Source organism: Gopherus flavomarginatus, chromosome 3 (genome assembly GCF_025201925.1).
Source record: "Gopherus flavomarginatus isolate rGopFla2 chromosome 3, rGopFla2.mat.asm, whole genome shotgun sequence".
NCBI classification, from domain to species: Eukaryota; Metazoa; Chordata; order Testudines; family Testudinidae; genus Gopherus; species Gopherus flavomarginatus.
This window is the reverse complement of record NC_066619.1, coordinates 223,621,346-223,644,371: the sequence shown is the minus strand read 5'-3', so window position 1 is coordinate 223,644,371 and position 23,026 is coordinate 223,621,346. Positions and strand designations below refer to the sequence as shown.

General features: G+C 39.8%; 1 protein-coding gene across 2 annotated transcripts in view; it reads left to right on the top strand.

The window, feature by feature from the left end:
- The window catches only part of CFAP97 (cilia and flagella associated protein 97), a 53,201-nt gene that overhangs the window by 18,362 nt on the left and 11,813 nt on the right, over positions 1-23,026 (top strand). For both annotated transcript variants that reach the window (XM_050945350.1, XM_050945349.1), the window contains exons 2-4: positions 115-1,014; positions 1,117-1,188; positions 18,309-18,577. In XM_050945350.1, coding sequence (XP_050801307.1) covers positions 150-1,014; positions 1,117-1,188; positions 18,309-18,577 — 1,206 coding nt within the window. In that variant the 5' untranslated portion in view covers positions 115-149. The remainder of the gene's footprint in view (positions 1-114; positions 1,015-1,116; positions 1,189-18,308; positions 18,578-23,026) is intronic.

The window sequence follows — 23,026 nt, the reverse complement described above, 5'->3', positions numbered from 1 at the left end:
ATTTAATTATATCATAGAAGTATAATATTAATAATATAACCTAGAATTATACTGAGGGTATATGTTCCTCTGCTGTTTTGTTAATATTTTGAAAACCCTTTTTCACACCTGCAGGACCAGGAGTTGAAATTTATACAGTAACTTTTGGGATGGACCGGTATGAAGATATGTCAGAGGGTGAAGTGGACCACTCTTTCTTTGATAGTGATTTTGAGGAAGAGCCAAAGAAAGAAGAAAACCCTGTTGTAGCCAGTGGCGAAGAACATAGTGAGCTCATAGAAAAAGGAGGTATACGCATCGCCAAATCAGACTCAGAATCAGAAACAAAACTGAAGCAAGAACACAGTGCTGAGAATGAAAGTGAAGAGAAAAAGAGAGAGTCACCAAAGGAACATTCCATAAATGGTGGCACTGACCATAGTGGGAATGCTTCATCACAGTCAGTTTCTTTAAGTTCAGAAAATGCAAGTACGTCTGGTAGAAATTCTGCGCTCAGTAGAAGAATATGTGTAAATATTCCAGCTGGGATCCCCAAAATAGTTAGAGAAGGTGAGGAGGATTATTATACAGATGAAGAAGACAGTAGTGATGATGGCAGAAAACAAAGGGTTAGACCTAAATCAGTTAAGCAATCCAGTAACATAAAGAAAGTTAACAAAAAGTATACCAATATTAGCTCATCGTCATCCTCTTCCTCCTCCTCAAGTTCAGATACAGATGGTTCAGATATGGATTCTGATAGCTGCATATCAGATTCATCACACTCTTCCTCAAAGAGAAGTATATGTAACGTGGCTCTTCTATCTCCAAGACAAAAATTCAGGCCAGGAATAAAGTCAGTGGAAGTAAAACCAAAGCTTGGTGAATACACAGAGGAGTCTGAAGATACAGTGACTGATGTAACACCTCTGTCAACACCAGACATCAGTCCTATCCAATCTTTTGAACTTGCAGCATCAAATGATAAGAAACTGAAAGTAAAAAGACAAGAAAATGTGAGCCAAGATTTACAGGGTAATTTTGAGGAATTGAAGTACAATTCAAAATTTGTAAAGCCTAGCAGACTAGAAAATGGAAAGTTGAGACCCAGTCTTACATCTGTATCTTTCTCACTAGATGCTGAGTTTGATCGCAGACATAATCAAAAGGTCTTGCATGATGCTGTGGACCTGAATCAGCTTTTGAAAGGTGATTTTTTTTTAAACAAAATATTTACAAAGTGTGACGTTTTCTGTGTTGAGAGGGGCGATGGCATTGAGCACGAATGGAAATTAGCGGTCATTGTGTGTGCTGCTTTTTCTTTTAAAATTGGCTTCAGACCAAGTTGCATCAGTTTTAAAGCTGCCTTGTGGTTTTGCTTGTTTATGTAATAGCATGCTGGTACATCAGTAGACTAATGGAAGTGTTCCTCTAATAAACTCTTATAGGTAAAGGGATAAGTAGCCATGTGATGAATCCCCAAATAGGTTTGATATTTTCACAAATCCACTGACATCATACTTTGATTTGTCAAATCATGATCCATTTAATAACTCAAATAGCAAATACTAGCAATTTTCTTTAAAACCCCCAAACTTTTAATATGGGAAATCTATCAAATTATGTCAAGTATCAGAGGGGTAGCCATGTTATTCTGGATCTGTAAAAAGTGACAAAGAGTCCTGTGGCACCTTATAGAGTAACAGAAGTATTGGAGCATAAGTTTTTGTGGGTGAATACCCACTTCATCAGACGCATGTCAAATTATGGACATTCTCAACTTTAAAATGCAACTCAGAATTAAACACAGCTATAAAGAGCAAACATTTTACAAATACATTTTAACTTCTGGTGCCTTTATGATAAATGAACAAATCAAATGAACTTAAAATTCCTTCTAAATATTGAATGATGAGCGTATTTTAACAAAAAAAATGAACAGTCAAATAGTCTTTGAGAGGTTTTCATTTAAACTGTAGCTTCTCCTTCCCCAGTAACTTTATGAAATGTCTTTTAATGTTGGTGGGAAGGAGCCTGTGGTCCTGTTTACTGTCCTATCCCCAAAATTCCTCAGTGGGATGGGAGCATCAGATGATTAGGCAATGTGCACATATAAACTAGGAGTTGTGCACCTTATTTGCTCAGTGATTCCTTCTGTCTTTACTCTCATGGTGTAATGGACCAAATTTTTAGATGTTTGAAAGATGCACTGTGGGGAAGAAAAGAAGGCTTTCCCTAGCCCTTATCTGTTGTTTCCTATGCTCTAGCACAGGGGTTGGCAACCTTTCAGAAGCAGTGTGCCGAGTCTTCATTTATTCACTCGGATTTCACATGCCAGTCATACATTTTAATGTTTTTATAAGGTCTCTTTCTATAATATATAACTAAACTATTGTATATAAAGTAAACAAGGTTTTTAAAATGTTTAAGAAGCTTCATTTAAAATTAAATTAAAATGCAGAGGCTCCCGGACCAGTGGCCAGGATCTGGGCAGTGTGAGTGCCACTGAAAATCAGCTTATGTGCCGCCTTTGGCATGAGTGCCATAGGTTGCCTACCCCTGCTCTAGCAGCTCTGCTTAATGGTGACTTCATGCACTCAGCAAAGCATTATGTTAGTACATAGTACTGGTTGGTAACTAAACTTCTGGGTAGAGCTGAGTGAAATGTTTTTAACATGAGTGGTTTGTTTTTGTGTTTTTTTTTGGTCAAAAGGGGCATGAAACTATTAATCAAATTGGGCAAATATTTCAGCTGAAAGCTTTTTTTTTAAAGCAGTTGAAACATTTCATTTAGGTTTTTGATTTGAAATGGTGTTTTTTTTATTTCAAATTTGACTGATTTTTTTTAAAAAAAGGGTAAAATGCACCTGGAACAGCTGAGTCACTCAGAAAATTCAAAATTTTAAAAAAATGAAAAAAAATAATTATTTCAGGTTGACAAAACATTTTGGTCAATGTTTGAAACAATCTTTTTTTTGGTTTTTGTTTTTCAATTCAACAACAAAGCAAACTTGTTTCAGTTCAAATCAAACTGGATTTTTTGTGGGGAACAGGACCTTAGAATTGTTTGGTGCCCAGATGTTGTCACATGCATAAAACAATAGGAACTATAATTTAATAAAAATATTCTCCAAGGATGTGAATATAAGGAGCACGTTTGTTTCCACAAAACTGAAAAGCAGTTACTCATGGCCATCTTTAAATAATACAAATCAGGAGGCAAGAAGTGGAATTTAGGTATATTTACCAGTTAATGATGCTGATTGACACTTACATAATTTCCAAATGACTTAAGTCTAAAACAATTAAACTGGCAAGCATAAGGTGCTGTGATTACTTTGGGTAATTCAAAAATTAAAGCAGATAAGATATTGACCTTTGGAAAGTGGCTACTCTGGGAATACAGACATTTTTATTCCATAATTAATTTTTACACTTTCAGCTTTTTCAGTATGCACAAAATGAGGGCAAGGGAAAATAATTTTTCTGAGAGAACAGAAGTGGACAACACAAATGTTTAACCATAAGAATTGCTTTATTATGAGCATAATGTGAGCACTGTGTGACTCTTGAACATCTGACTATCAGAGATGCTTTTAATACAATTTTATTAAACCTTACTAATGAAACATAAAAAGGATGATGCTATAATATTGGAAACAAGTATACTCAGGCATAAGTGTATGTAACAATTACATGAGTACAGTTCCCTGAGGCGAATGTACCCCCAGCTCATACTGTAGTTGTGGGTGATATGCCTCTCGCTGGAGGCATTCAACAGTGCACCTTGCAGAACTGAGCTGAGTGGTAACATGAAAGTATTTTTTTTTTATATGGGGAGAAAATGAAGATAGAATGGCATGTTTACTAAAGGAGAAAAGATGGGAGAAAACTATAAAAAGAACATGATGTTCAAAGAGTAAACTGTGTTGAAACAAACCGCTGTATTGGATGGTAAGTGAAGAGAGTGGCGTGGCGTGGCGTGTACATCCTGTAATGGGTGGGTGGATGGGTGTAAAGTGTAAAATAACTTTTATGGTTTAAAATGACTCTGTTTCAGTTTGAGCATATAGAACAATATGTATATTGGCACAAATGTATAGCAGCTGACAAGGATTTTTAGCATACAGTAATTCCTCATTTAAAGTTGTCCTGATTAACATTGTTTCATCATTATGTTGCTGATCTATTAAGGAATATGCTCCTTTAAAGTTGCATAATGTTCCATTATAGGGTTGTTTGGCTTGCCCAGCTCCACTCACCCACCCAGCACTCTTGCCAGAGAGCAGGGCTGGGGTGCAGGGGCTTGTCCTCCTCTGCCCGCCTGGTGTTCCAGCAAGGGAGTGGGGTCAGGAAATGGGAGCTTGCCCCATTCCACCCATCTGGCGTTCCAGCTGGGGAGCAGGGTTAGGGCATGAGGGCTTATCCCACTCTGCCCACCTGGCGTTCCAGTTGGGGAGCAGATGGGCGGAGTGGGGCAAGCCCCCGTGCCCCGACCCCACTACGCCCTGCCTCAACTAAGCTTCACAGTCATCATTGGTGAGTACAGTATCATAGTTTACATATGTATATACATATACAGTATAATTTTAAACTTATACTGTATATGTATATAATGTCTTTTGTCTGCCAAAAAATTTTCCCTGGAACCTAACCCCCTCCCCCCCAACGCCCTGCATCTACATTAATTCTTACGGGGAAATTGGATTCACTTAACATCCTTTCACTTAAAGTCGCATTTTTCAGGAACATAACTACAAGGTTAAGCGAGGAGTTAGTACGTGCTTATATAAAACAGGCAAACCATTCCATACTATTATAGTTTGGAAAAATATTTATAATTTATAATTTTTAATTTAAAGCACATTTATCCAGTAAAATAAATCTTTTGAGTCTCTCAAATCTGTAATGTTTTTTGCTATAGGAACACAATTTTCAGCATTTAAGTAGTTAAATATTTAAGTTCTTCCACTTAATGTATGCACTTGGAATTAAATCAGAACAAAATAATTTGTACTGAAAATACAACTTTCTCCCTGTTATTTCAATTGCTTTTGAACTTTTTTAAGGAAGGTACTACTGGGCAGTTCTTTGACTGGTTTAAAAAGAAATGTTGTTTAATAAGAGGCCAGAATTATGAATGAGAGAGAACTTCAGAACGATGGATGATAACAGGTGACTACATCTAAGAGTGTCTACTGTGTAATTAAAAAGCTACTGCTGGCCCATGCCAGCTGTCTCATGCTCCCGGGGCTCAGGCTAAGGTGCCATTTGATTGCTTTGTAGATGGTCGGGCTCCAGAGCTCATGCTATAGCCTGAGCTTGCACATCTGCAGTGCAATTAAACAGCCCCTTAGCCCGAGACCCATGAGCCTGAGCCAGCTGGTACAGGCCAGCCATGGGTTTTTAATTGCAGTGTAGATGTACCCTGTAAGTCACTTTATTCCAGCACTATAGTCTATTGCTGACAAAAGCACTGCCTATGGCTAGGCAAGCTGTGATATGCCTCTAGTGGTCATATGGATAACAAGGTCAGCTGCTTGTCAAGTGATAGGAATGGAAATGATCTAAATAAGTGGAAGCCACAGCAATATTAGAATTATAGTAAACCAAGATTTTACTTGAAATTGGATAGAAGTGTTGTCCAAGCAATATACATTTCCCAAATGTTTACATTGTTAATGATCTATTACCTCACCCACCTCATCTTTTATTGGACCAACTTCTATTGGTGAGAGAGACAAGTTTAGAGCTTACACAAGCTCTTCTTCATGTCTGGGAAATTTAATCAGTGTCATGGCTAAATACAATGTGAAACAGATTGTTTAACATGCATAGATAACACATTTCACGGTTCCATTCAAGGTGAAGTAGCCTGTTTAGAGCCCCATCAGTCAGAGTTTTTATTGTATATATTCTGATATGTGTAGCCTTAACCTTTGTATTAGTGCATAATCTTTTCTTTTGGAGTTTGTCCTGTTGTTCATTCCTTCATCTCACTCCCAAATATAAATTAGACTTGAATTCAATTGTTTTTCATGTCTCAGACTTCCCTTAGAAAGATCTATCTCCTTCAACAGAAGGGTGTGATGGGCATTTTTCATTCTAGATGCTTTAGCAAGGATTAGACCTCATGATAGCAAGGTATCTTGGTATTTTACTGGCAGCTGTAAAAAGACCAACCCAGACAATCTATCTCTCATCTCCAATGGAGTAGTCTACAAACAAATTCAGTAGACCCAGGCTTCTGTACATTAGCAATCCAAAGCACCCAGTGCAGACTAGCCTAACAATAGTTTCCATTTCAGATGGAACAGGAAGTTTCTTCTTTAACTTAGCTATAACATGGGGGTCGGCAGCCTTTCAGAAGTGGTGGGCCGAGTCTTCATTTATTCACTCTAATTTAAGGTTTCGCATGCCAGTAATACATTTTAACCTTTTTAGAAGGTCTCTTTCTATGTCTATAATATAACTAAACTATTGTTGTATGTAAAGTAAATAAGGTTTTTAAAATGTTTAAGAAGCTTCATTTAAGATTAAATTAAAATGCAGAGCCCGCCGGACCAGTGGCCAGGACCCGGGCAGTGTGATGGCCACTGAAAATCAGTTTGTGTGCCGCCTTTGGCACGCATGCCATAGGTTTTCTACCCCTGCTATAACAGCTTCCCTCACCACAACTGCCACATTCCTGTGGTCCCTAACGCTTGCACTCTTCTCCAGTCTCCTCCCATCCCCTTCCCCTCTTCTAAGACTCTCTCCTTTTTTGTTTCTTTTAGACTCCAGGCTAAAAGACAATCTCCCCACACATCAGAGACAGCAGCTCAATTTGCTATGTTTAAGCAGTACTAGGGGGGTGTCAGAGAAACTCCTCCACTGACATCACCAGGCATTTGAGGTCCTGACCTTCCTCTCAATCAAACTGTTCCATGATGCCTGAAATATTCCATGAAATTCTGGAATTGCTTGGATGTGGTGTTCCAAAGTTATTCCTTAAAGACAAACAGAGGTGCCATGAAGTTGAGTGTGAGGCCTTGCTTCATTCGACCAACAATGCTGCTCTTAGTAGAGTTAAAGAATCCTTGCTTCATATATTCTTCCTCAAAACAATTTGTAACCTTAAATAGTAAACCAAGCTCAAACTAGAGTTCATAACTTTGTTCTCAGACTGAGAATACTACTAAATCTGAGAAGTTAGAAGAAATAATTCTGGTCCCCCTCTAACTCCTCTCATGGAATTTAAAATAGACTCATGTTATTATAATAACCAAGATTGGTTAGAGATCTTAACCAGTCTTTTTTTTTTTTTCTTTTTTTAAATGAAAATGTTGGTGTTACAACTAAGGATAAAATTTGCTTTTAAGTTTCTACTCCTTACCTTCAGTTTGTAGTTTGGAGAATGCTTTTGTCCACCTCCTGAGTGGTGCTGGCCGGTGTGAATTCAAAATCTGTGTTTAATATCTGCATTGACTTCTTATTAGTTTCCAGGTTATATTCAAGATTCCGTCATTGATCTTTAGTCCTGAATGGTCTGGAATCCAGTTGTGAGACAGCACCCAATTTCTACGTCAGCAAAGATCTTCTAGCTAATTTTGAAAAGTATGAACACTATGTGATTAGCTGCTGGCCTGTCTCATTTGAGAACCCTGTGCCTTTAGAGTCTAGTGATCTTATGTGAGGCTTGTTTGTATGGTTTACTGTTTTTTTTAATTATTTCTAGATAGCCCATCTGATTTGTGTGTTAATCTCTGTAACCGTTGCAGCAGGTACTATAGAAATAGGTAAAATAAATATAAAAACTAAGGGCTGTATCTGTCTAAATCAGGATTATTAATTCTGATAAGAAAAACAAAACAAATTTTTTCTTGATGTCTTCAAGGATGAACTGGGTAAAATTTCAAGACTCACCCACTTTTTCAAGTTATGTATGGCAGGGAGAGAAAGACGTAGAACTCCAACCTTGTCAGAAGACTCTTTTGGGCAGTCTTTGCCCCTTTCTTGACGCTTCTTCTGCCCTCCAGTGAGTCCAAATGCACTTTCACTTGGCAGCACCTCTCTAAAGCACTATATAAATGCTAAATAATGTGGTGTGACATATATTATGTGGTTCATACTTTTGATAAAATTCAGCTCACATTTGAGATGACTTATGCCATTCCATTATGAAGCAGTGCTGATGTCATTATGCAGATTATCTATTATGACATGCTGAGTGTAAGAGTCACCGTTAGCATTTCAGTGCTGGACAGATCATGTCCATACTGTATGAGATTTTAAATACATCAGTATGAGGAAGATCCCAGGCCATTCACTACTGAAGGAGAATAGGTGAGAGAGCAAATTGATCATATTTCAGAATTTTTAAATAAACCCATAACCTAGGTGGGAGGGGAAATACGGGAGTTCAAACAGGTGGTCGTCATCTACGTGTTAATATAAAATGGGGCTTTGATTGTTTGGGCCAGATTTAGAGATTGTGAACTCTGTGGCAGGAACTCACAACCTCTGTTTGCACAGTGGCCAGCGCAAGAGGGACCCACTCCAGAATGAGGCCTTTTGGCGCTAACTTGATATAAATACTTAATATCTTAGCTTAGTAAATTTCTGTGTATGTCATTTTCTTCACTTTCCATGGGGAAGCAATATTCACTGTGACAGTGCTTGTGATTCAGCAAATAGTGTTACGCCGCTCCAACATTACATAGTGCATAGTACATATAGTTTTCCTGTATAAGAGTTTCATACGTGGACTTTACTTCTGTTTTGCTCATGTATCAGACTCTAATCTTAAATATTTTATAGAAAATTAGAATAAGATGTAAAGTATAACACTATAATTTTAAAATTTGAAACCATAAATGTGTGAGATGCATTATCTTTTCCGTTGTAGTCTGAGTAATCTGTAAACAAATTTATCAAACAGCATTAATAAAATACACTGTGGACAAAATTGATAGGCAAGAATACTTTCAGCATTGTCTGAAAAAGGATTTGCATATCTACTCTCCATGCCCCAACTAGCTCTGGAATTTGGTGGATTTTTCTTGTGCTCGTTTTCTGGACCCTACTTATATCTAGTGTTAGTTGTCACTGAAAGGCACTAAGATTCCACAGATAAGAGATGAATTAAGCACAGGAGTGGGAGCTAGGAACACCAGCGTTCTAACCTCCACTATACTACTGACTTGCTCTATAGCCTTTGGCAAGTCACTTGTTCCTCTATAGGCCAAAGTTTGTGCTGACTTATGCCAGATGTATCTCCACTGAAGTCTCATGAATGAAATAGTAATGAGGTAAAACAATACAGAATTTGACCCTTTGTTTCCTCATCTGTTAAACCAAGTTGATACCAACAGCGACTCATAACACACTATCTGAGCTTAGTATCATTACTATGTAACTAAACAGCCCACTGGCTTCAAACAAACTAGTATGGAAAACTGTAAGGTGGTGCAAACTTGACTACATCAGCTGAACACATTGCAACTGTGTTTACCCTTTGCTGTGGTCTTCTCTCCAGAAAACAGAATTTATCTTTGCATAATCAAAGGTTCGAGACCTATTCCTAGGGCTTCTCCATTCATGTATATGATAGATGTTCCCAGCCATGCTGAGCGAGTGCATTTGCTGGATGTTAGTGGTTTGAGTCTGTTAAGCAAAAGTAGCATTCCTACATCCAAATTAAAACAGACCATTAAAAAAAAATTATACTCTTAGATTTAAAAATCACTGGTTTCATCAGATCAGGTTTGTGCAGGCTTGGAGGCAAAAGGGCATTCATCAGGTTACATTATGAATATTTTGAAAAGCTAGAGACTTTAGGATCTCATCTTAAATTTCAAAAGAAAGAAATGTAGACTTTCCTAAAAATCTATGGAAAGATGCATATTTTCTGATGTCTGAAGGGTTTTTATTGTCTTCCTTGTAAGATAAATGAATAAACATCAACTTTGTTCCTGAAGGTGTTTAATCATTCAAGATTTATCATTCGAACACATTTCCTTTTTCTCATTGATACAGTCCATATAAAATCAATTGTCTAGAAAATATTTTTGTTTGATTTATTACCAGAAGTATGGATTTAGACTGATAAGATCAAATGTTTATGAAGGATATATATTTAATCTTTGTATATCCTTTACTTTGTATTATACATGTGACAATGGAACAGAGTAAAATAGAATAACTGGCAAGTCCTGAGGTGCAAGTGTTGGTACGGAGCATTGATGCAACATAATCCCCTACTTGGACTTGAGAGACTGATGTAGAGATACTTACTTGTGCTGAGGCGGCAATTTAAATCACGTAAGACAGCTAAATCAACCGTACCACCCTACTCTAACTTGCTAGGCTCAATAATTATTTCCTATATTTTATTTAAGAGGTTGGATTTTTATTCTACTAGATCATCTGAATGTTTAAGAGTTGGTGAATTGTTTATTGCTATCGTTATCTGTGCTTATAGATTTAAAAGTCAGCTTTCTCCTCATGGAAACCATCGAAGGCACTTATTACCAAAACCTCTCTTTGTGTTTCACCTGTAAGAGAAAATTAGAAATGTACTCTGCATGATTCTATATATGCAAGTACTGCTATTTGTTAATCAGAAATTAAACTGGGTATATCAAAATTTCAAAAATTGAAAAATCTTTTCAGACTGCCTTAACCTTTACACATCTTACACAAATACATTTCAGTCTAGAAAAGGTCTCAAAACAATCATTAGTTATTCGGATTAAGAAATCAGGTGAGTAGGCTTGTCTCTCAGGAACTCTGTTTCTTGTGTCTGAGCTCTAGTATTACTTTGTAAGGCCTGATCTTCAAATAAAGTTAGTGATTTAACTAAATCAATGCAACGTTGCACCTTTAGTTAAACTGGCACAATTTCTGTTTGTGGATAAGCCCTGTCAGTCTCTAGAGGTGAACTTTGGAGAAGGAAGTGAATGAAAGGGGATACTATCTCTGGAACGCCTGTTTACAGTTCACCAAAGCCAGAATTTGATGACCTTTGGGGCATGATGCAAGGCAAATTTGTTTAACCTAACTTTTGGTTAATTCGCAGGGGATTGGAAGAGAGTCGGACATTTTGAGGCCATGCTGACTGGCCACTTGTGGTACCTAGCTGTCTTTTTGATAGGCTCATGTTTTGTTAATTAGTAACAGGCCTATCAAAAAATCTTTCTGTGGATCATGTTATGAAGAAAATGATCTCATTCATGTCAGCCTCTCAATGAACCTTCACAGTGTTGTCTTTAAATTAAATCCATTCCCTTAAATCCCCTTTTCACTTTCACTCTACCATTAATAATTTATTTTTCAGCATTCCCTTTTCTTGCACCCTTTCCATTCAGCTCCTTCCCATGGAGAGCAGGGTATTCTTGTGGTTAAGGCACTGTACTGGGATTCAGGAGATCTGGTTTCTGTATTTGGGTCTGCTACAGACTTTCTGTATGACCTTGATAAGATAATCTGTGGGGTTTTGTTCAGTATCCCACAGAACTATTGTAAGGATAATTAAATTTAATGTTTTATGAGCACCATAAAAAAACCTATAATATTCAACGCCCCTTTGTTTTTCAGTCAGAATCTCCCTTGACAACCACAGATTTCTCCTTGCCAGTCCGTCATCTGCCCTATAATGTCGTCCCCCCCCCCCCCTTTTTAATATTTTCTCTTTCATCTCCACCCCCAAGGAACAAAGCCTTGGTTTTCATGATTCTGCCTGTTGGTAGTCATATAACAGAGGACGTTACTCTGGTCATAACCTAGGCCCTGGTCTTGCAATGGAGTTAGTGCAACTGAACCCTTATGCCTTGCAAAATGCCATTTGAAGTAAAGGTTCACCCATTTGGTTGGTGTGAAGGATCTGAGCCCTAGATCAGACTTTACTACACCGGTCTGTATAGTATAAAATAGTTTTATAATCATTCTAATCATCCAAAGAATGAAGTTAAGGAAAGTAGTGAGGGGGGCATATCACAAACTTGTAATAACTTGAAATCTTATCTGGTTAAATGTTAACTGCAAATATCTTATTAAATATTCAGATAAATTTATTCAACCAGTTATATAGCTGGTTGAATAAACACAGTCATAAGAACTGCCATACAGGGTAAGGCCAAGAATCTATCTAGCACAGTATCCTGTCTGGCCTGTACCAGACCTCCAGGGAGCACGTACAGAGCAGAACAGGGTACCAGGAGAGGGGAAGGGAAGTGTGATATATTGCTTCTAACCCCAGTTGACCCATGGGAACATTGTGTCGCCCTTATCAATCCTGCTCCTTTACTTCACTAGATAGTTACTCCCCATATTGATTTTCAGTGTAGTTTAGTAAGGTGTGATTTTTATTTATTTTATTTTATTTTATTTTGTGAGATTATGCTGTATTTTCTGTTTGGGTAGGGACAAGCATTTAATTTGTAGTGCTAAAGTTGCTAATGTTTTGCTCTCATGAGGAAACATGTATTTTTTTCCTTGACTAAATATTTAATCTTTACTGTGCTCCATAGGGACTGTATAATAGAACAAGACTGGGATTATTTACCCATTTCAAGAAACTAAGGCACTCTCAGTTAGAAGATGCTCTCTGTGTGAGAGGCTTCAATCAATGAAGGGTTGAGATGCGTAAGTGCCATTTATCATGGTATTAGTGGGTTCCAAAATTTACATTAGGAAAGAGCTCTGAAGTTATTTTATTACTCAATAAATTAAGTAGATTGAATGCACAATCTGACACAGTGACTCAAGCTGTTCTTTAGCAATTATGAATGGGAGAACTAACTGTGAAATTTCTAAGCCAGTTGTGTTTCTTTGTGCAGGCCACACCATAAGCCATACTGGGAAGAAATGTACACTGGTCATAGACAACTAAACCATGAGTTTGTGGTGATATCCTCCACAGAAAAAAGGATGGCTGATGAGTAGCGAAAGATTTTAAGACAGGGGATTTCCTTGTGGAAATCTTGTCTGATTACAGCACAGGCACTGCCAGCTCTGAACCCTAGTGTAAAACTCATGGGCCTTGTGCGGCTCAACATGTCAAGGTGTAGAAAATGGTTGGTTTGTTTTTGGCAGCCCAAAAGTCTGCCATTAAGAGGCAATACTGAGTTAGCACTTCATAGCAGAACTTTTCCCTAGTGAGATTCCACAGCTTTTCCCCTTCTGGGTCACTAGCTGTTCCTTTCCAGTGTTTATGCACCTGCTATACTACTGTTAGCCACATATTATCCTTAAGAGTCATCAACAGGCTGGTAACAGAATTGAGCTCCATATTACAGAAGTAATAATAATGAGACCACCTAGATCCCATAGCCTGGGGGAGTGGAGCCGAGTTTCTCTTCAGGTTGCAAGTGGAATAGCTCATGTTAATGGTGAGGTAGTGATGGTGGCCAAGGCATTGATGATGTAAATGGAGAAGGATGAAAGGAGGATGGAATGGAAGAAAAGAGGCAGGGAGTGACTGGAAGCTGAAGAAGCAGGGAGAGAAGAGGAAGGGGAAAAGGCACAAAAAAGAAAATGATGGAAAAGAGAAGAGAATAAAACTGAAAGGGAAGAAAAACCGGTTTATAGTTTGTAAAATTGAACCAGTAAATGAAACATAGATGAATAAATCCATTGGAGGATATCAGACTGGTGCAATGCATGTACATTTATGTAAATATGCATTAGTTGCCCCAGGGTTCCTAGCAAGATACCAGTCCAGCTCTGTGCTGTAGAAGTTGCACAGTATTGCCTCCATAAGGCTTCTGAAATAAATAGTGATGCAGCTCCTGCATACCACTTCCACGTAAACAGTTGGTCGAGAGGCTTTTTGGATACCCTAAGGCAATCCTGAAAGCATTTACAGACCAGTACTAAGTGGACCGAGACTGGTATTTGCGCCACCTCATACCTTCATTACTTTTTTTCACCACTATATTCCTTATGCTTTTAAGGATTTATCAGAGCACTTATCTTCTGCCTTCACAGATCTCTTTACTGAAGTAATGAGACTTATGCATATTGATCTCAAAGAGCTTGATGAAGTTTATTAACTATATATGTAGGAATTGCTTTACTCTCCGTTAGAGTCCAGCCATCTTTGGGGTGAATTGTGACAAATGTTATGTAGCATTACTGTGTTCTGCTATACCAGTTAGGACATGAAGTGAAGAGTCCTGTGTTTAATTATGGTATAACTTGTTTTACCATAATAGGAGCTCTAGTCATGGGCCAGGATCACACTGTGCTAGGTGGTCTACAACAGAGCAAAAAAAGATGGTCCTTGCCTCAAAGAGCATACAATCTAAACATAAGACAAGAGACAACAGATGGATACAGACAGAAGTGGGGGAGTACAAGGAAACCGTATTGGTCGGCGTGATAGGTCGTGGTCTCAGCGCACCAAGAGCCTAATTGTTGTCAGGTTTTGTTATAGGCATTAGAGCAAAGGAGAGTTTTGAGAAGAGTTTTATAAAGATTGATAATGAGGAAGCTTTGCAGATACTTCTAGGGAGCCCCTCCCAAGCAGGAGGGGAAGCGTAAGAGAAAGCACAAGGATATTTGTTTTGAAAATTTAACAAGTGGGTGATAGAGGCTAGCGCAGTGGTCCCCAACGCGGTGCCTGTGGGCACCATGGTGCCCGCTAGGGCATTTGTGTGCCCACCTAGTGCCCAGCAGGGAAGAGAAGCCGTGGCCCCATGCCTGACAGGGACAGAGAACTCAGACTGCAGGTGCCAGCGTTCTCTGTCCCTGGCAGGCGCGGGGCTGTGGCTTAAGCCGGAGAGAAGCTGCGGCCCTGCGCCTGCTGGGGACAGAACTGTGGGGCTGCAGGCTGTGGGCACTGGTGTTCTCAGTCCCTAGCAGGCACGGGGCCTGCCTAGTGCCCAGCAGGGGAGAGAAGCCGGGGCCCCGCGTCTGCTGGGGACAGAGTACTCCGGGGTTGCAGGCTGTGAGCGCCGGCGTTCTCTGTCCCTGGCAGGCACGGGGCCGCGGCTTCTCTCCGGCTTCTCCGGGGCTGCGGGCGCCAGTGTTCTCTGTCCCCGGCAAGTGCGGGGCCACGACCTAAGCCGGAGAGAAACTGTGGCCCCACGCCTGCTGGGGACAGAGAACTCCAGGGCTGCAGGCTTCATTCTATGTTAAAGTGAGAATAATAAATATATTTGGACCAGCAGTTCAACAATGTTTTAAAAAATACATTTTTATATTTTAAAAAAATACAATGTTTTTTAAAATACATGAGATGAAAACTGTTTATGATATTTATTTTTGTAAAACCTTAATTTTTCTTACAGGTAGATAAAAAAGAGCAAATTCACATGGTAAGGTGAAAGAATAATTGCCAAATAATTTAATTAATACCTTTTACATGTAAAATTACCCTTTTTATCTTATGGGTTCATATAGTATGTAATATTACATATTATGTTTTTCATATTATTTAATGTACAAATACAAAATAAGCCTTGAAAAATTGTTGGCACCCGCCACACTCTTCTGAGAACATGAATGTGCTACTGGACACAAAAAGGTTGGGGACCACTGGGCTAGCATCATGGGCTGATCAGAGACGAGCGGGGTTGCAATGAGAAATGATGCAGAGGAATCGTCTGTGGCATAGTTCCCCTCTTACCCAGTGAAAATAACTGTTGGCTAAAATTGCTAATAGTTGGGCTGGACAGTGGAGCCTCAGAACCTGGAGTCTGCAACATGGCTGAATACAGTGTGGTGGTGAGAGACAACACAAAGAAAGCAGCAGCAGTGAGGCGTCCCGTATCCAGCAACTCTAGAGGTGTAATCACTCATCTCTGAGCAAGGATGATTGGAGCAGTGTGGTAAGAGATGGAATTGAAAATACCAAAGTGGAATTTGAGCAGTAGACCAATACAGCACTTCCTTTCTGTGTGAGAAGTGTGTGAGATCTTCAGTAAGAAGTATTCAGGGGCTGAATGGTCTCTTCTGGGAATCAGTTGAAAACTTTTTCTCACAGTAACCTGGTTTTCCCTCTTGGATCCCATCCAAGTGCTGACCTTGCCTATCTTATGAAATCATAAGAAGTATGGCTGTAGGGGATAAGGAGCAGTAGTTGAAATCATTTGTCTACAACAGCTTTGGAGTAATAAAGTTAGCAATTGTGTACGTTTGTCATGCACGATATGTAACAAATCTCTTCTACAAACTATTTTCCAAGTGACTAGTGTCTCTCTTCCAAGTACCTTCATGTTCTGCAGCTTTTGCACTGCATGTTCCTACAGGGATATATTTGATATCATTGTGTTAAGGAAGAGCACTGCCACTTTATTTTTCCACATGAATCATGTAGCTTAGGTATTCTTAGTTTGTTCCTTTTTGTCTTCTGTAGGTTTGTCTGGATGAGTCACATCCTAGATCTGTATCTTTGAATGACTTTAGTACATGATTGTACTTCTGTTCTATTTATAAATGAAGTACTAAGTTGCAAAGATGTTTTTCAAAGCTTATTAATGTGTTATGTGTACACTTGGTCTTCACTAATTTTGCATTGTAGTATATATTACATGGTCATTTGCATACCATCTTGACAAGTTGACTAAACTGTCTTTCCTGATGTGATCTGTCTTGTAGTTAGTGTTGCCGAAGTTCAGTTCTTACATTTATCGGAGGTTCTTCTGGCTTGGTCAAGGTCAGTTGTTCCTGTAGGAACTATTTGGATTTGAATGAAAGCTTTTCTGGCTCATTGTGAGTGTTAACACTTATGCCAAGTTTTCCAAAAATGACTAGGGATTTTGAGTGCCCTAGTTTTTGAGAATCTGACTTGAAATACCTTAAAGGAGCCTGATTTTTTTACAAAAGTGGTTCTCAGTATTTGCTGAAAATCATGCTCTTTGAAACTATGTGGAATGGCACCAAGAACCAGACATCCAATAATCACTTTTGAGAGTCTTGGCCTTTAATGCTAATTACCTTTTCACCTGGAACCAAATGTTTCCCATCCAAGAAATTGCCCATTTTAAAAATGCCAAATCTGCCTTGGCATATTGAAGTACTCTGAAGTGTAAACTGTGTGTGTTTTCAAGCTTCACTTTTGCTCTATGCTGCCATATTCCTATTTTAATTCTTTGTTTATTGACTATTTAAATACTTCCAGGCCAGGTTCATCTCTCTTCTCCATCATTTGTTTTAAAGTGGCCATACATTTATTTACTTATTTCTCTCTCTCCAACAAGGAACCTTTGTAAAACTCTTCTGTTTGGGAGGCCTGTTCCAAATTCATAGTAATCTTCGGAAATACATTTTGTCTCCTTGTTCCAGTGCTGTGTTCTCTAGGTCCTATATTCCTCACAAAGGCAACTGCTCCTGTATCCAAAATGTGATTCTAGCCCAATTGCACATTTGGGACTGAGATTTTACAGAACTTTGTGCATGTTGGAAGCAAACACTGTGTCAACATCTAAAACTTCATTTTAGCTTAATCAGTGGTGTCATGGGGCAGTTTCTAGCCCTCGCCTTCCTGAAACTGTGTTACAACTGCTAGACAATTCTGTGAGGCTTATGTTAGTATCACAAATGATACTGCACTGCTGTGCCACCAATCACCTGTGTTCAGTGCTATGGTAGTATGCTATTAACAGTAGACACACATGCATATATGTGATTACTGTGACATCTGTGATTGTTGGTGCCACAATAACTATAGCAAAGATAGTTGTTCCTCTAGCTAAAGTCTTCCCTGACTATATACTTTATCACTGGACAAGAGAGTGTAGGAGCATGTATGTAAAGGTACAGAGCAGCAAGTTCTTGGCTGCCTGGAGTCTAGCTTGTGCTGATAACAGTCAAACGGAAACAGCTTTGCACACTGCTGATTTGTGTCCATAAGAGTCTGCTTTGCTCTTTGCTCTACCTTGTTAAAGTATCTACAGCACATACTGCATGTATTTGCATACTGCTGGCTCTTTTGAACATTGAGGTAATGTTTTAACACCTGAACCTGAGAGGTAAGTACTCAGCATGCCTCAGCCCCAGGTCAGTAGGAGTCACAGGTGCTTAACACCTTTCAGGCACAGGTCCTAAGTGTGACTTTTCTTCAGTTTAAAACAGAGGGGGTGAAAACATGATGGCTGACATTTTCTAACTAAACAAGTGGCGTGATTTGCTGAGGTACCGGGCAGCTCCCATTAAAATATGTTGATGGTGCTTGACAGTAATGGAAATAAGCCACTTATTTAGGTGTCTAAATGCTGAACTGCAGGCCTACATGTTCAAAAATTCTGACTTATTTTTCTAGCTCTATCAATAAATCATAGTAATATAAAATTATATGCAAGTGGTGTCTTTCATCTATGTTTGGTTTTGCTTTTATGTTTTTAAAGCTTTTCTACATTTGGAGAAAAAAGAACAGCAACAACTCGTCATTGATCAGCCTACTTCAGGGTCAAGGAAAAATTACTCTTTCACAAATGAAGAAGTAAGACAAATTGATCGGGAAAACCAAAGGCTCTTAAAAGAATTGTCCAGACAATCTGCAAAGCCAAGGAGCAAAAGTGCCACTCTGAAGAAACCTGCTGGCCTGCCACCTAAGTTGTACCATAGTGCTCTCAACAGACAAAAGGAGCAGCAAAGGATTGAAAGAGAGAATCTGGTAAGTTGTTTTTTTTTTTTGTTTTTTTTTAAGTATTGTTTTGGATCAGTATAGCGGGAAAAGCTGCTTGGTAGCAGATGGGCCACCACTGAATGGTTGCCAAGCTGATAAGACAGCACTTGAAGTGTCTCTTTAGCTTTTTTTAAACTTTTATTATATTAAGGCCAGAATTAATGTTTTTGAAATAACCAACAGCCTGATGCAGTTAGGCACAAGGGACTTCCCTGACTATATACTTTATCACTGGACAAGGAGCATGTATGTAAAGGTACAGAGCAGCAGGTTCTTGGCTGCCTGGAGCCTAGCTTGTGCTGATAACAGTCAAATGGAAACAGCTTTAATATCCTAGGTACTTGTATGCCTCAATCTCTATAGTATCTGAACACGCAGTATGTACATATATTTGTAAGAATAATATATCATCTTACTTTGACAAAACAACAATCGTTTTTTCAGTATGTGAAATGGATTTAAAACGATATGGCTTTTCTTTCCTGTAGAAATGTTCCACTTGAGGGAAACAGCTTCTGTTTAAATCTAGTTAATGTACCCTCTATTCTGGGTGGCATATTAAGTAGACTAAACTAACTCAGTATATTAGTTTTTCTGTATGCCTGGTTATAAGAGGAGGGGAAACCATATCTACACAGACAACATACACAAAGAATAAATCGTATGATATAAACTGAATCAGAAATAACTTTGTGTATAACCTGCCATCATTTTTCAATATTTGTAGCTCTTGGCTTGTCCTATTATGTTGAACCTATATACAGTAACTCCTCACTTAGTTGTCCCGGTTAACATTTTTTACATTGCTGATCAATTAGAGAACATGCTTGTTTAAAGTTGTGCAATGCTCCCTTATAACGTTGTTTAGCAGCCACCCGCTTTGTTCACTGCTTGCAGAAAGAGCAGTCCGTTGGAGCTAGCTGGTGGGGGATTGAAACCAGGGTGGGCCAGCAGCCCCCCATCAGCTCCCCACTCCCCTAAGTTTCTTGTGTGGCAACCGTCCCTCCTCCCACTGCCGTGTGCTGCTCCTGCCCTCTGCCTTAGAGCTGCTCCCAGGAGCCTTCTGCTTGCTGTGCAAGGAGAGGGGGGCGGGGGTTAATGTCAGGATGTCTTCCTCCCCCTGCTCCTGTATCCCATCTCCATAGAGAGGGGGATAGTGGGGGACATAACATGGCTCAGGATGGAGGGAGATTGCTGGCAGCAGCTCCTGTCTCAACTTGCTGATCTACTTAAAAAAGCAATGTACTTAGAGTGGAGTCAGCATACTTAAAGGGGCAATGTGCGTCTCTTTCACACACAGTACATGCCTCTGTCTCTCCTTGCCATGCTGTCTCCCCCTCTCCATTCATGCTGCCTTGTAGAGTGTGAGGCTACATTAACAACAATGTGTTAACCCTTGAGGGCTCAGCTGAGTGCTAGTTCATCATTTAGCAGTAAGGCATTCCCTGGGAAATAGTCCACCCTCTGACTTCACCACCTCAACCAAGCTTCACAATCGTCATTGCTGTGTATAGTATTAAATTGTTTGTCTAAAACTTGTACTATGTGTGCATGTATGTAATAAAATCTTTTGTCTGGCGGAAAAAAAATTCCCTGTAACCGGGTCCATCCTGGGGGGCAGCGAGCCAGATACCCATGTCTGCGCTCACTCCTCATCCCCAGCTAGCTCCAAATTGACGCATCTTCCAGCCCCTACTCCTCTGGGCTTTGTTCCTTTCCCGGGCCAGGAGGTCACCTGATCTTTGTTCTCCAACATCTTTAGCTATCTCCTTGCTGGGTGGAAGGGCCCCGGCCATTAGTTGCCAGGAGATAGTGTCAGCCATTTATGTGCACTGACCCTTTGCTCTGCAACACTCTCACCCACTAGAGACTTAAGAAATGCATAGGGGCAACTGAGGCACCCACACAGTAGTCAGAGGAAACATTAAGAACAGTCCCACTTCATCACAGTCACTAATACAGCCCTCCGATCTTTCTTACTGTGGACATTTTTATGACTACCTCTTTCCAATTTGATTCTTCATAGATGTCAAACTTTTCCAATTGACTTTTTCTTTTAATTTTTGTTTTTGTAAGCAGGAAAGTTTTAATCATTTTGTTTAGGTTATAGGCTGTTATCTGAATAGCAAGAACAAAACGTAACTGACCAGTAGAGGATACTGTTGGGTCACAAAATGTTTTATCCTTCTAAAATAAGTCTGACATATTCTGTTTTCTGCCAACCTATTTTTTCCTAATGGAATGTGGAACAAATGTTGCTGCTATTTTTTTTTTTTTTAACTTCTGAAGCTATATATCTCAGTCTGTATTGACACAGATTAAACCAGATGTGGTATGAATATAATCATAGTACACAATTGTCAACATGCTAAAGCTTATAGGCTGGAATGTATCCTAAAGTACTTTATGAGTTGGAAGTTTATTTTACTGTGCAAACTACTAGTCTGCATAAACTGTGTTAAAGGAACATTTTTAAGGTTCCAAAGTCAAGCATCAAAAACTAGGAAATGCCAGAATCAAGGTTGCCTATGCAGCCTCCTTATATGTATGCATTATGAGATATTGGTTTGGTTTCCTTTTGTACAGGACCCTTAGCTCAATCAGTGCACAGAATGGATGGTGCTCACTTAATGAGCAACTTTTCAATATTTTTTTCTCTTAATTGTTCGGGGTTTTGGCCCCATGTGCTTACTGCACATTTTTCAAACCCTGCTCTGAAGACTGAATTATTAATTTCCTCATAGGCTTTTCTATGATCCTCATCACTCTAGCATCTGAATGCTTCACAAGTATTAATGAATTTATTTTCAGAACACATGCTGGAGTCGAGGGGGTTTATTATTCCATTTTACAAATGGCAAACTGAATCATAGAGAGATTAAGGTCTAAAGTATCCACTAATGTTGGGTGCCCAATTTGAGATACCTAGGACCAGATTTTTCAGAGTGTTTAGCATTATATAGCATTTCAGATATTCACAGCACAGCTCTCATTGACTTCAGTTGCAGCTGTAAGTGCTCAGCATTTAAGCAAATCAGACCCCAGAAAATGACGAACACACAGCCAGTGATCACTTGTGAAAAGTTTGGTTTAAGTGACTTGCCTAGCATCACTTTGTGGCAGAGGCAGGGGTAGAATCCAGTTCTACAGGTCACATTCAACTGCCTTAACCGTGGGACCATCCCCTCTCTTCCTGTAATCTCCTGCCTCATTCACTATACATCTTCCAGCTTCTGGAGGGGTCCCACAGACTGTCTTCTTCAGTACACAACCCTAATTCATCCCTAGAGCAGGTAGGGGAAAAAATAGTATATGATCATGCAATTAAAGACACTATCATAATGCATATGCACATGGGAGCCAAATAAAAGTTGCACAAGCAACCTTAATTCTGGCACATCCGAACTTTTGAGTGTTTGACTTCGTAACCTTCATAATGTCCCTTTTTAACATAGCTTTTTGTATATAATTTCCTAGGCTTTAAAAGCAGGCACCACCACCACCCCCCCACCCCCCGATTCCATCATGTGGCATCATATTGATACTGACATGGGTCATCAGCAGGGTTGGAACCTTTAGGTTCACTTCATAGACTCATATGGACCAGCACCAGAGGGGGATGGGACACTTTTTTACCAGTGGATTTCACAGGTATTTGCTGACAGCAGAGGAATGATGAGTCAGGAATGTTGGGTTCCATTCCAGGCTCTGGAAGGGAGTGTTCTCTAGTGGGCACAGACTCTTTCTACCCATTTCCCCACTAAGCTTGACATACATCCCTTCTTCCTTGTCCCAGTCCTGTCTCTACTAAACCACTTGCTCCTCAGTCCAGTCCCATTCTCTGCACCTAGTTCATCCCAGTCTTCAGACTTCTCAACCCAATCCCAGTCTCCTTGCCTCCTTTGTCTTAATCTGACTCCTCCAGACTCCCCCATTCCTAGTCCAGGTTTCACCTCTGTTCCTGCTCCCAGTCTCCTTGCCCAACCTTCCCTCCTCCACTCCTAAGGCTTCTTGCCCTGCCAGTCCCAGTCTCGTCCATGGCTCTTCATCTGATCTGTTTTCCCTCCACTCGTTGGTTTCGTGACTGTACCATTTCCCACCACAGTACCTAGAACTAGTCTCCTTGCCTAGCAAGTCCCAGTCTCTGCCACACAGCTGTGTTGTCCCAATCTGCTGTCCTGCAATAGCCTAGATCTGGCTCCTGGCCCTCTGCATTTGAATCGGATGCCTTCTCCCTGCATGTTGCCTGAGGGGCAGCGGTCACTGAGTGCACAGAACCGAGAGGTTCCCTGCTCTAGGTTCTTCTGCCTGGCCCATCCCTGGCCTCGAGCAGCAATTACAAGTTTATAACTTGGCCAAATGTTGGTGGATTTTTTAGGGACAGCAAAGGTCTGTCCCTGACACCAAGGCCACCACCTGCCAAATTTCAAATCCCTG